At 36.9% G+C, this 12,665-nt stretch overlaps 2 protein-coding genes across 2 annotated transcripts in view; both read left to right on the top strand.

Annotated features, from left to right (window-relative positions):
* Window positions 1-604, top strand: part of LOC109220001 (pentatricopeptide repeat-containing protein At2g03880, mitochondrial-like) — a 1,882-nt gene extending 1,278 nt beyond the window's left edge. Inside the window, exons 3-4 of the mRNA XM_019384461.1 lie at window positions 3-114; window positions 405-604. Of these exons, the coding sequence (XP_019240006.1) occupies window positions 3-114; window positions 405-604 (312 nt within the window). The remainder of the gene's footprint in view (window positions 1-2; window positions 115-404) is intronic.
* Window positions 605-10,648: 10,044 nt separating this feature from the next.
* On the top strand, window positions 10,649-11,375 carry LOC109220003. The gene has a single exon (XM_019384464.1). The coding sequence runs from the start codon at window positions 10,756-10,758 to the stop codon at window positions 11,086-11,088; it is 333 nt and encodes a 110-aa protein (XP_019240009.1). The 5' UTR covers window positions 10,649-10,755; the 3' UTR covers window positions 11,089-11,375.
* The last annotated feature ends 1,290 nt before the right edge of the window (window positions 11,376-12,665 follow it).

Raw genomic sequence — 12,665 nt, 5'->3', positions numbered from 1 at the left:
AGTTAGACTATTACGGTCAAGACAGCGAGATGGCGAGGCAAAGTCAAAAAGGGAACGGGAAAACCAGAGAGCAGAGAGAGAATGAGACTGGAGAGTCGAGACTGGTGCAAAGCTGTAAGCAGGCAAAAATGTACGGACCAGAGAAACAGAGAAGGGAGTAGGTTTAGATGTTTAGTCAAAAGAAAGGAGCCTTAACCCGCAACTGCTTGGCCCCTCTCTGAAATATTTAAGAAGAATTAAACCCGCACTGCCCACAAGCACCGCACTGCATACATACCTTCCCCACCTCGCCACACAAAGGCTTAAACTCCCGCACCGCCCCGTTGCCTTCCCTAATGATATGTTTTATCCCATCCTCCATTGGAACAGAAAATTCAGCGAGAACTGAAAGTTCTTTTTACCAGTGTATCTCCAAATGATATACCCAGTAAGCTCTCAATCTGAAGCTGCTCTGCATGGTTTCTCCTTCACAGCTCTACCATTAGATGGAGCAGCTAGGCCAACCAGCACAGAGTTCCATGGATTTCACAAATACAGCCTTCTAAGAATATGCAAAGTAGTTCAAAAGCCAATAGCTAGTTTCCTAAAGCAGCATATATATTAATATATATATAATATTGCTTACATTGGCATCCATATCAAACAAGAGAGACAGCCTAAAGTCAGGAATGATAAGTAGCCTTACCTGATCCTTACTGATAAATTCCACGTACGTTTTGCAATATCCTTTTCCATTTCAAAATGGAATAAGATCAGGACCAATCCACTCTTTCCGGATTGCCTTTCAATGGCCAGTTTCGTTTACCATCTCTCTTACACTTCTTGCATCTTCCCACCTTCCTCCGGAGCATACAAGTTCGAGAGGATCAAAATAAGTTCCAGCATTTTTCTGGCTCTATCTCCAAAAGTTGTTTGGCTACAATTCACCAATATCGAACAACACAGGTGAGCCCAGCAGGCACCTAAAAGTGAACCCAGAATGCAGAGTTGGTGAAAAGGCATCTCTCTGATGAATTGACAAGGCCCTTTCTACTTGGCCAGCTCGACTTAGCAAATCAACGCACACAACCGTAGTGCTCAATGCTAACCTTGGCCCTGTCTTTGCCAATACTTATTTCGTTGAAAATCTGTACGACTTTATCCTCCATTCTCTCCATGGCTGGCAACCAGATAACACAGCCAAAAAGTGATGCCACAGGCTTGATCTTGTTTCTTCTCCATCATTCAAAAGAAGCCAACTAACCTCTTTTCCCATCCCATGTTTACGTATCCCAACAAGCATGGCATTCCAGGAGCTCAACAGTTTTTCAGAGATTTGATTGAATACCCTCCTTGAATTTTAAGCGAGGTTTCCACACTTTCGAGTCATATCAACAAAGAGAATTCTGAAAGCACCGCGTAGAAAGGGTATTCCAATCGAATATTGGGCAATGCAATTGTCCTCCCTAGTTCCACTGCAAGCAAGTCCTGAATAAGGCCGTTAATACACTAGCATAATTAACAGTAGTTTTGGAAGACATTCCCTCTGCTTGTTAACTTGCGGAAAAAGCTCTAGTGCCTCTCATCCTAGTCCCTGTTGAGCGTAGCCTGAGATTATAAGCAGTACAAGAGACAACATCTCTTTCTGGCAGGCGTTTCAAAAACATCTCGATGCATCATGGACTTTGCAGCTTTGGCTACATATTCAAGGAGTGAGCTTCCCACATTATATATGCGATTCAAAAGGTGCTCTGACCACAAGACAATGGACTTGTCTCCAAATGAATCTACTACTTCGTTCTTATTTTTCCTATTGTTTTACTGAAATTTTTCTTGGTTGTGATCCGAATCTAACTTGTTGGAACCCAAATTGTTTCTGATGATAGATGTTGGACTTTCATCATCTGGGATCGCTTTTGTTTCCCTTTAATTTTTAGGGTTAAACCATTAAATTAGTTATACGTGCATTCACTACCATGAAAATACACAAAATGCAAGCAACAAACATACAACCAATAAACATATCATTAGGGAAGGCAACGGGGCGGTGCGGGTTAAAGCCTTTGTGTGGCGAGGTGGGGAAGTATGTATGCAGTGCGGTGCGTGGGCAGTGCGGGTTTAAACAATTTTCTTAAAATCAGAGAGGGCAAAGCAGTTGCGGGTTAAGGCTCCTTTCTTTTGAACTAAACATCTAAACCTACTCCCTTCTCTGTTTCTCTGGTCTCCGTACATTTTTGCCTGCTACAGCTGCACCAGTCTCGACTCTCACAGTCTCATTCTCTCTCTGCTCTCTGGTTTCTCCGTCCCTTTTTGACTTTGGCCTCGCCATCTCGCTGTCTTGCCGGTAATAGTCTAACTCTACTACTTCGTTCTTATTTTTCCTATTGTTTTACTGAAATTTTTCTTGGTTGTGATCCGAATCTAACTTGTTGGAACCCAAAATTGTTTCTGATGATAGATGTTGGACTTTCATCATCTGGGATCGCTTTTGTTTCCCTTTAATTTTTAGGGTTAAACCATTAAATTAGTTATACGTGCATTCACTACCATGAAAATACACAAAATGCAAGCAACAAACATACAACCAATAATTGTTGAGCAGAAGCTGAAGTTGGCTGCTACAAACTTGAAGCTGATCTTGTATTTGTCTCAGGAACGAATTTGGAGCTGCATTTTTTGATTTCTTGTTGACTGCCATTTTAAATTTTTTGGTTTCCAAGTTACATTTTTCTGGATTTACATAGATTGTTGTTAATTTGATTGTCATTATTGAGTGTAATTGGATCCAGACTCCACTTGTGGGATTACACTGGATATGTTGTTGTTATTGAATGTATTTGGATCAGAGGTTGTGTCGAAGTTCGGTATTTGGTTGAATGGGGTTGTTAACTTGATTCTCGTTATTAAATTTTCTTCTTGTGCTTTTTGTGTTTATAGATAAGTACGGAGTCTCAAGATGAAGAAAACTCAAGGGTTTCATCTTCTAGTACTTTTCTCATTGAGGACGAGAGCCAAAGATTGACTCAAGCTAACAAAGTTATTGGAACTAAAAATAGAAAATTGACTTCTAAAGCACAACATTTTAGATTTGTGATGATCGATGGTGTTTGCTTTTTTGATAGTATTGTAATATTCGAATCAAGACAACTAGGAAAAGTGGGACAAGCTGTATATTAGAATTGCTAGATGTCCCAATAAGCCACAGAATTTGGATAGTAAGGATGGTTCAGGGGGTGATAATGTAGGCAACAAAATTATTTTGATCAAGATGTTTCACGTAGAGAACTTGTTCATGTCATCATTTTTAATGATATCCACTGTCCATTGTTGATCATGTGGGGTTTAGGAAGTTTGTTGCTAGTCTTTGGCTGTTGTTCAAAATAGTTTGAAGGAATACAATCATGACATCATGAAGATTTTTGACGATTTGAAATAAAAAACTTCTAAGTTAGTGAAAAACATCACTAGTAGAACTGCATTAACAATTGATACGTGGACTGTGAATAATAACGACAAGGGTTTTTGGCTATTACCTGACATTTTATTGATGATTCATGGAGACTTCAAAGCCACAATATGAGATTTCTTTATATTCATACTCCACACGTAAGGCTACTTTGTGTAATGCTTTGCTTAATTGTTTGTATTAGTGAAATCTTAAAATGGGAATATCAACCATTACAATTGATAATTCTTGCGCAAACAATGCCATGGTGAGAACTTTATTAGACGGGAAACTTAGTAAATTTTTTTTTATTATTGATGGGCCAAGTGTTTCATGTGCATTGTGCTGCACATGTCTTGAATTTGATTGTGCAATAAGGGCTAAGGGTGATGGGAGATAGTATTTGTAACATGCGTGACCATGTCCATATTGGATAAGGTTACCAAGCAGAATTGAGGGGTTTGAAGAAACCAACATTTACTACACAATTTTTGTAACAAAAAGTTGTAGGAACTCAAAATATCTACTGTTGAGAACCATAGAATATGAAGAGGCCTTTCAAAAGTTAAGTCTAATTAACACCAATTATCGGTGTTTTCCAGCCGATGGACAATGGAGTGAAGCAAAAGTTGTTTGTAATACCATATCATTGAACAATTTTCAGGAATTCAATATCCAACTTTAAATCAAAACTTTTCAAAAGTTTGTGAAGTTAAGCTAGATTTATAAGCATGTGTGGAAAGATTTAATCCCTTCAGTTTTAACGTTGCCGAAGCCATAGCGCTAATCAAAGAATTCAAGCTCTTCACCCATATTCTAGCTTAACTCCACAAACTTTGAGAAGTATTGACTTGAAGTTAGATATTGAACTCCTGAAATTGTTCAATGATGTGGTAAAAGAACTTCAATTTATCACAAGCATTTTCGACTTCACTCCATTGTCCGTTAGTTAGAAACATCGATAATTGATGTCATTTAGACTCAACTTCCGAAACACCTCTTTATATTCTATGGTTGTTCTCAACACTAATATATTGATTTCCAATGAGTGGGGCAATTATATACTTCATCCATTTCAATTTAAGTGTCTTAGTTTAACTAGGTACCAAGTTTAAGAAAATAAGGAAGACTTTTGGATCTTGTGGTCTTATATTATAGGTGAGCGTAATGAACCAAAATTTGTCTTCTGAATCTTGTGATAAAAAACATGTCATGTAAAATGTTAGAATTGGAGATTACCAAATTTAGAAAAAAGCAATCTTTTTGAAACATACTAAAAAGAAAGTACGATATTTAAATTGAAATGAGGGGAGTAAAACTTTTACAGGAACTGTGTAGAAAATGTGTAGCTTTTTCAAACCTTCTTTCAATTATGCCTGGGTGACCCTATCCAGTATAAGACATTGTACGCACGTAGCTAATACTATCTCCTATCATCTTTAGCCCTTGTTGTACAATCAATTTCAAGATGTGTGCAATACAATGCAGATGAAATAATCGACCCATCAACAACAAATCACTTTTATTAAGTTTCTCATCTAATATTCATCGTATCATTTTTTTGTGCTAGAATTATAGTTATAAGATATTTTACGTTAAAAATTCCACTCAACCAATTAAGTAGTACACTACATGAAGTATCCCTATCATGTGGAGTAGGAATATACACAAATCTCATATTATGGCTTTGCAATCTCCATGAATCATTAGGAAATAGCCACATACTCTTTTTTTGTTGTTTTCTGAAGTCCACATATCAGTTGTTATAGTAATTCTACTAAAGGTAGTTTTCAATAACTTAGATATTTTTTATTCAAATTATCAGAATCTTCATAATGTCATTCTTGATTGTATTCCCTAAATCATTTTGAACAACGACTAGAAACAAACTTCCTAAATCCCACATGATCTATAATGAACAATAGATATTCATGTAATGTGATGGCATGAGCAAATTTTCTACGTGAAATATCTTGATCAAAATAACTTTGTTGGTTGCTATTATCACCTCCAGGATACCCTCATTTTCCAAGTTCCTTAGCTTATTGGGACATTTAGCTTTATGTTCTAACATAGAGCTTTTTTCCCATTTCTTTGTTGTTTTCTACGAGTATTACAATCACCATCAAGCATCACCAATCTAAAATATTGCCACGCTTTATAAGTCAATTCCCTCTTTTTAGTTTCAGTAACTTCATTAGTTTGAGTAGGCCTTTGACTCTCGCCTTCAATGGGGAAAGTAACTGGTCTCATTTCCGGGTATTCTCAGAGACTGAAGTTTTCCGTATTTTTGTTGAGGTGCTTTTATTTCTGTGGACTTACAGTTTACCTATATATATCTTCATAGCAGTTCTGCATTGCAAGAGAGACAAACTCTTGCACCTTAGAAACATATTAATTAAGTTGAAAATGTATTTTGTAGCATCTAGCAACTATATACTTTAACAAGTTAATACTGATAGGCATGAGCTCTCCTGTGTTGCTTGTCTAAAGAAAAAGGAAGCGTGAATATGTAGGAACTGTCTCCTGTTGTCTACTTGTCTTTACCATTTATTTTAAAAACTGGTGACAACATTTGCAATGAGGGAGAGAGCGAGACCAGCACTTCCAATTTGATGAACTTGTTATGAGATAATAGGAAGAACTTGATTTTGTTTTCCCTTCAATGAACATAAGTTGAAGTATATTAGTGACCTAAATAAATTAAGCATTTCTCAGCTAAGGAATCTTGTTTGAGAAATTCTTACTTCTTTTGAATCATTCAGTCGATTTTGTAAGATAATTGTAATGAATGACATGAATTTAGTGGACCACTTAATGTTAATAAAGTATGGTAATTAATTGGGTTCACTCCTGGAAGCTCTCACTTTTGGTCCTTTTAGTTAGATCATAACCAGAAAAGTCCACTGTCTTAAGTGTCTTGTGGTCAAGAGTCTTTTTGAATCACATGTATATATTAAAGTTTACTCCTTGATATGTATGCCAAAGCTGGTAAAGTTCATGACGTTCGATGTGTTCTTGAAGGCCTGCCACAAAGAGTTGTTGTCTCCCGTACTGCTTTAATCTCAGGCTATGCTCAACAGGGACTAGATGAAGATGCACTAGAGCTTTTCGCCAATTACATGCAGAGGGAATGTCTTCCAGTGGAGGATGTTCCTTGAGAGCTTGATATTTGCATTGTGGTTCTTGCATATAATGGGGTAGAATTTTCTAATGGACTCCTAAAGCAGCTGTCAGCTATTTAGTAGAAGGAAGGAAACATAACCTACTGAAACCACATGTCTCAGTTGTCAATGATTACAAATTTAATAACCACAGCTCTTAGTATTTCTGCTTATATTGAAATGATCAGCTCTTTAAAGTGTTTGGTTATCAGGAATTTCATTGATTGAAGATGCCTGCACTGGTAGCCTCAGATCATCGACTGGAATTATGATCGATCACTTGAAATGCTGAGCTATTTTATCCAAACCAGGTTTGCTTGGTTTTAGTGTTCAGATTTTCACACGCATATGTAGAAGTTATCCTGCTTCTTCTGAATACTTGTTTGGAGAAACAATGATTGAATAAAAACTTATGTAAAAATAGCACGGTCTAGCCAGTTTTTGGACTGGTCATTCAAAAATAGCCAGCGTTTACCAAGTCAATGAAAAATAGCCACTATTTTGCTGCAACAAAGACCGATCTGGCATAATATACTGGAGTTCGGTGCACCTGTGTATGAACTTCCAGCATATTATGCTGGAACTCCAACACACGGAAAGTTCTAGCATAATATACTGGAGATTCGAGCACCTGTGTATGAACTTTCAGCATATTATATTGGACCGGTATACTTTGCTGGAACTCCAATATATTATGCTGGAGTTCAAGTATACTTAAGTTCCAGCATAATATACTGGCGTATTTTTCGGGTTTTGAACAGTGTTTTCGCTCAAATTTATCTTTACATAAAAAGTGGCTAAATTTCGATTATTTTTGAAACTGGGCTATTTTTGAACGACCACTTGTAAATCTGACTATTTTTGAATTTCTCCCAAAACTTATTGGTGCCTTAAATAAGTGGAGACTATCCCTTCCATGCACCGTTTGGAACACCGTATATTCATGAACTAAATTAAATTCTAAAATTCGTCAATTCCTAAAATAAACTAAGTTCAGGATTCATCAACATGTTATGAAATTTGTTTGCATGATATAAGCTCTAATTTTCCTTACAAAAAGTAAAGGGGAAAAAATTACTGTACAAAATATGCACAACCTTAGTTAACTGTACCAAAAAAAATTATGAAAGAAGTTATTTTGTACATCTGCTTATTTTTCATGTTCAATTTCTTTACTTTGGAGATGTGTAACTGTTATCTCTAAAACGTATCCTTTTCTTAGAAAAAAGAATTGAGATTCTGGCTCCTCGGTCATCGTTAAATTCTAATTTGGTTTTCATGTTATCTAAGTTTGGTATAACACCTTTTTTCAGCATAACAAAAAGAGCAGGTTTCATATGGTTAAGATATGTTAGAATTTTGTTTTAAAAGTGCAATTATCTTTTTTTTTTTTTTTTTCTATTGTTCTATTCGTTGGAAGGATGGAAGAAAATAATTTCAACATAACATCAACGCAAAATAATTCTACCATGTTTGGGGGATTAGAAAAATAATCCCTACATAATTTACTTAGGGGTCGTTTTGTACATAGAATAAGGATAATAATCTCGGGATAAAGTTTGAGATTAATTTTATTTTATATTTTTGTTGGGATATTAGCTAATTCCGGAATAATTTTACACTAAAATGGTGGAGTTAATTATTCGATATAGAAGGAGGGATAATTAATTCCATGGGATATGGCACCCATGAGATATTCTGGGATATACCATGAAATATTTTGAACATGAAATATTTTGAAATATCCCACCGTCATATCTAACAATCCCTTTAGTGTTTGATTGGCCGCATAAGAAAAAGTAATCCCCCCGTAGTCTTATGTAACTTTGGTTGGTGTTATTAAATAATACTCACGGTAAGTTAATGGGAATTTATACGTTATATTATGCGAGGTATAATGCGAAACAAAAATACTTGTATTAGTAATAAAATTAACAAAAAAGGTCCAAAAATATTCCTAAACTATGGTATATAGCTCACTTTTGTCCTCAGTTAGTAAACTGGGCCAAAAATATCCTCCCCGTTAGCACAATGGGCCTCTAATGTCCTTCAACCTAATAGCCCTCCACACAAGCCATTTTAATCCTACATGGCATCCATGTAGCTGTGACATGGCAGCCACATAAGCGGGCAGCCTTCTAAACGCACTCCGAAGCCCATTTCCAAACAAAGATCTAGCCATAACCCCACCTCCAAACCCCATTTCATAACAAAAATTCAATTTCTTCCTAGACCCAATTTCCCTTCAAAATTTCTACTCTAATTTCCAAATTTCTGCTCAAATCTCCATTTTAAATCTTTGATCACCATCACCGCTCGACGAGATTTGAGCAGAAATTTTGAAGGGAAATTGGGTCTAGGAGGAAATTGGATTTTTGTTATGAAATGGGGTTTGGAGATGGGGTTACTGCTGCCCGCTTATGAAATGGGTTTTTGTTTGGAAATGGGTTTCGGAGCGGGTTTAGAGGGCTGCCCGCTTATGTGGCTGCCATGTCACAGCTACGTGGATGCCATGTAGGATTAAAATGGCTTGTGTGGAGGGCCGTTAGGTTGAAGGACATTAGTGGCCCATTGTGTTAACAGGGAGAATATTTTTGGCCCAGTTTACTAACGGAGGACAAAAATGAGCCATATACCATAATTTAGGGATATTTTTGAACCTTTTCCGTAAAAATCAAAACTATCATGTTACTTGCATTAGTAATACATAAATTAAAATGCACTTAATATAAGTAATCTCGACTAATGTCTTAATTATTAATCACTACATAACGTTCCTACATTTTCCCAATCTCTTAAACATTATTCATTGCATGAATAATTTCTACATTATAATATCGTAGCTAACGACCAAAGGAATCACTTATATCACAAGTTTACAAGCGGAATTAAAAAATAGTCAGATTTACAGGTATTAATTCTCACAGTTTCAAAAGTAATTGTAATTAGCCACTTTTTACGAAAAGATAAATCTGAACGAAAACACTGTTCAAAATCCGGAAAAATATTCCAGCATAATATATTGGAGTTCCAGCATAATGTGCCGGAAGTTCATACACAGGTGCTCCAATCTCCAATATATTATGCTGGAACTAGGGGTGTTCATGGTTCGGTTTGGATCGGTTTTTCCCTAAAAAGAAACCAAACCAAGTAAGTCGGTTTTTCAAATATTAGAACCAAACCAACCCAATTAAGTCGGTTTTTTCTCGAATCGGTTTATGTCAGGTTTTGTCGGTTTTGTCAGTTTTTCGGTTATTTGTTGGTTTTTTCTTAAATATAAGACATACACTACAAAACACATATATTCCGGCGATCACATTTTCAACGTAACACTATCAAATCAATTGCCCTTTGAGAAATCTATTATTTACTAAAATATATTGATGATAATTGAATCAAATAGTGATGAATAATTTAAGGAATCAATTAAAAAATATTTTTTTTAACATGAAATGGATTCTTACACTTAACAAAAGAAAACTACTAATCAAACTAGAATATAAAGGTAAAAAAATGTACTAAACGTGCAAACGATTAACATTCACCATAAATTTTTTGAAACTTTGTATAAAGATATACATATATATAGGTGTAATAATAAATTTGAAATAGCTACTCCTATAGTCGGTTTGGTTCGATTTTTTCGGTTATTTTTTTATTAGAACCAAAACCAAACCAAATTTGATCGGTTTTTAAAATTTGATCGGTTTTTTCGGTTTTTTGGTCGGTTTGGTTTGGTTTTCGGTTTGGTTCGGTTTTTCGGATTTTTATGAACACCCCTAGCTAGAACTTTCCGTATGCTGGAGTTCCAACATAATATCCTGGAAGTACAGAGATGCACCAATCTCTAATATATTATGCTGAAACTTGCAAAATAGTTGCTATTTTTGAATAACTTTACAAACTCTGGCTATTTTTCAATTAACAATCCGAAAACTGATTAGCCGTGCTATTTTTACGTTGTAATGGCAAGTGTTTTTTCCAACTAAATAAGGAGTCTCCACGTGTACTCGTTATTAACTTGATACAAAGAGCCACACTGGACCAGAGAACGACGCCGTTGAAGCCGTCTTCTTCGAGCAATCCTTAGAAAACGAATACTGTGCAATAGAAAACCCCCTAATCAATTCAAACTCTATTTACTTTCTCTCTGTACTTCGTAACAAAATGCCGTCCGCGAAACCCTTCGCGACAGCCGCAGGCATGCTCCGGGCCCGTCTCTGTTCGGGCCTCCGAACAAGAGGAGGACACGGCCCGAACCCGTTCACTACTCCGGGCCACCAAGAACGGCCCAACGGCTACCTCTTCAACCGCCCACCACCTCCACCTGGTCAGTCAAGGAAATGGGAGGATTGGGAACTCCCTTGCTACGTCACCAGCTTTCTCACTATCGTCATCCTCGGTGTGGGCCTCAACGCCAAGCCCGATCTCACCCTCGAAACTTGGGCCCATCAAGAAGCCCTCAAACGACTCGAGCTTGAATCTGCTGATGCTGAGTGATCTCTCTCGATCTATATCCGTGTTGGTATGATTGTTAAAGCCGGCCCCTTTTTGGGGTTTTCTAAATTAGGTTTTCGAAAGAAGGATGAGAATTCCTCTGTGGATAGTTTTTTTGGTTGATAATGTCGAAAATAAATGTTAACTATATGACTTGGGAAAATTGGGCCTTTACTTGTTTTCATCAGTTTACTGCAAAATTTGGACAATCAGTGCAGCAACTATGATGTTTTCTTGCAGGGGCAATTGACATTCTTTTTAATTTACATCTTTTTTGGAATTTGTGGTAAGGCTGCGTACAATATACCCTTGTGGTCCCATCCTTTTCCGGACCCGCTCATAATGGGAGCTTAGTGCACCGGGCTGCTCTTTTTTTGGAATTTGTGTCGCCTTTTATATTATGTTCGAGATTATGTTCGAATTACATCATGTTTGGTGGTTAAGAGCTTAGTTTAATAATGCATTGTTGATAAAAATACTAGCTTGTATGAAATTTGTAGGATAACAGGCAGCTATATTAGTATGTAAATGATCATACATGTGTGGTGGTCGAATGATTAGTTTAGGCAAGAACTACATTCACAAGGGTTAATGATCATGTGATTCCTACTGCTCACGGGCAGGTGTACCGCATAAGTTGGGGTGAACCGAGTAGCTTTGGCTTAGACCCTGTATATGTTAAGAAATCTACCAAATAGATTTCGAATCCAGTAACTCTAATGGTTAATGGGCTCAGTGGCAACCCGAACCCATAAAGTAAATGCTGGATCCACCTGTTATGGATCTCGCTTTAGAATATTTTTTCACTTATTCCCTACTGTTATAATTACGAATTCTAGCTATGTATTACTTGAGATGTGATGCTCCTAAAAATTGATTTTGCTTTCTTCACCTCTTTTTTCTTGGATGGTCTAAAATAACTTTATCGATGATAGGACGATTTCTTGTATACATATGGTATACCAAGAAGTAGAGAACCTACAAAAACATAGAATCCTCTAGGAGAGACACCATCTTCGACATAAAAAGGAACGATCTTGCGTTCTTCACTTTTTAAGTTATTCCTACACTGTAGTACTTCTATCCTACACTAAGATTGTTGCTTGAATGCCTGGGCTTAAATTAGAGTCTTCTGTTCGATGGGTGAGTAGAGGCATTCAAGCGGTGGGGGCCAACGCGCAAAGGTTAAGCTATGTGCCTCTGATTCTGCTTGCTCTTTAATTAGTTTTCATGTATGGAGAAATTCTAGGCAAAGAGTTGGAACTCCTGTATGATGTTGCAACGGCTGCTTTTATGTCATTATCAGAGTTAGTCGGCCCTAAGAGGCTTGAAGTTTCAAGTACTTGTGGTTTTGAGCTATGTTGCGCGGACTCTCCAAAGTATAGCCGCACCCGTGTGGGATCCTTCAAAAATGCACTACTTTTGGAGGATCCGACACGTATCCGACCACATTTTCGGAGAGTCCAAGCAACATAGGTTTTGAGAGCCTTGAGAATGGCCATGTTGTCTAGGATGTTCATGTTTGGTTGAAGTTCTTCTAAGATAAAAAGATGTGCTAAGGCTGAATCTGACACGATTGT

Source organism: Nicotiana attenuata, unplaced genomic scaffold (genome assembly GCF_001879085.1).
Source record: "Nicotiana attenuata strain UT unplaced genomic scaffold, NIATTr2, whole genome shotgun sequence".
In the NCBI taxonomy this organism is placed as follows: Eukaryota; Viridiplantae; Streptophyta; class Magnoliopsida; order Solanales; family Solanaceae; genus Nicotiana; species Nicotiana attenuata.
The sequence above is the reverse complement of the archived record's forward strand: the minus strand, read 5'-3'. Positions and strand labels throughout refer to the sequence as shown.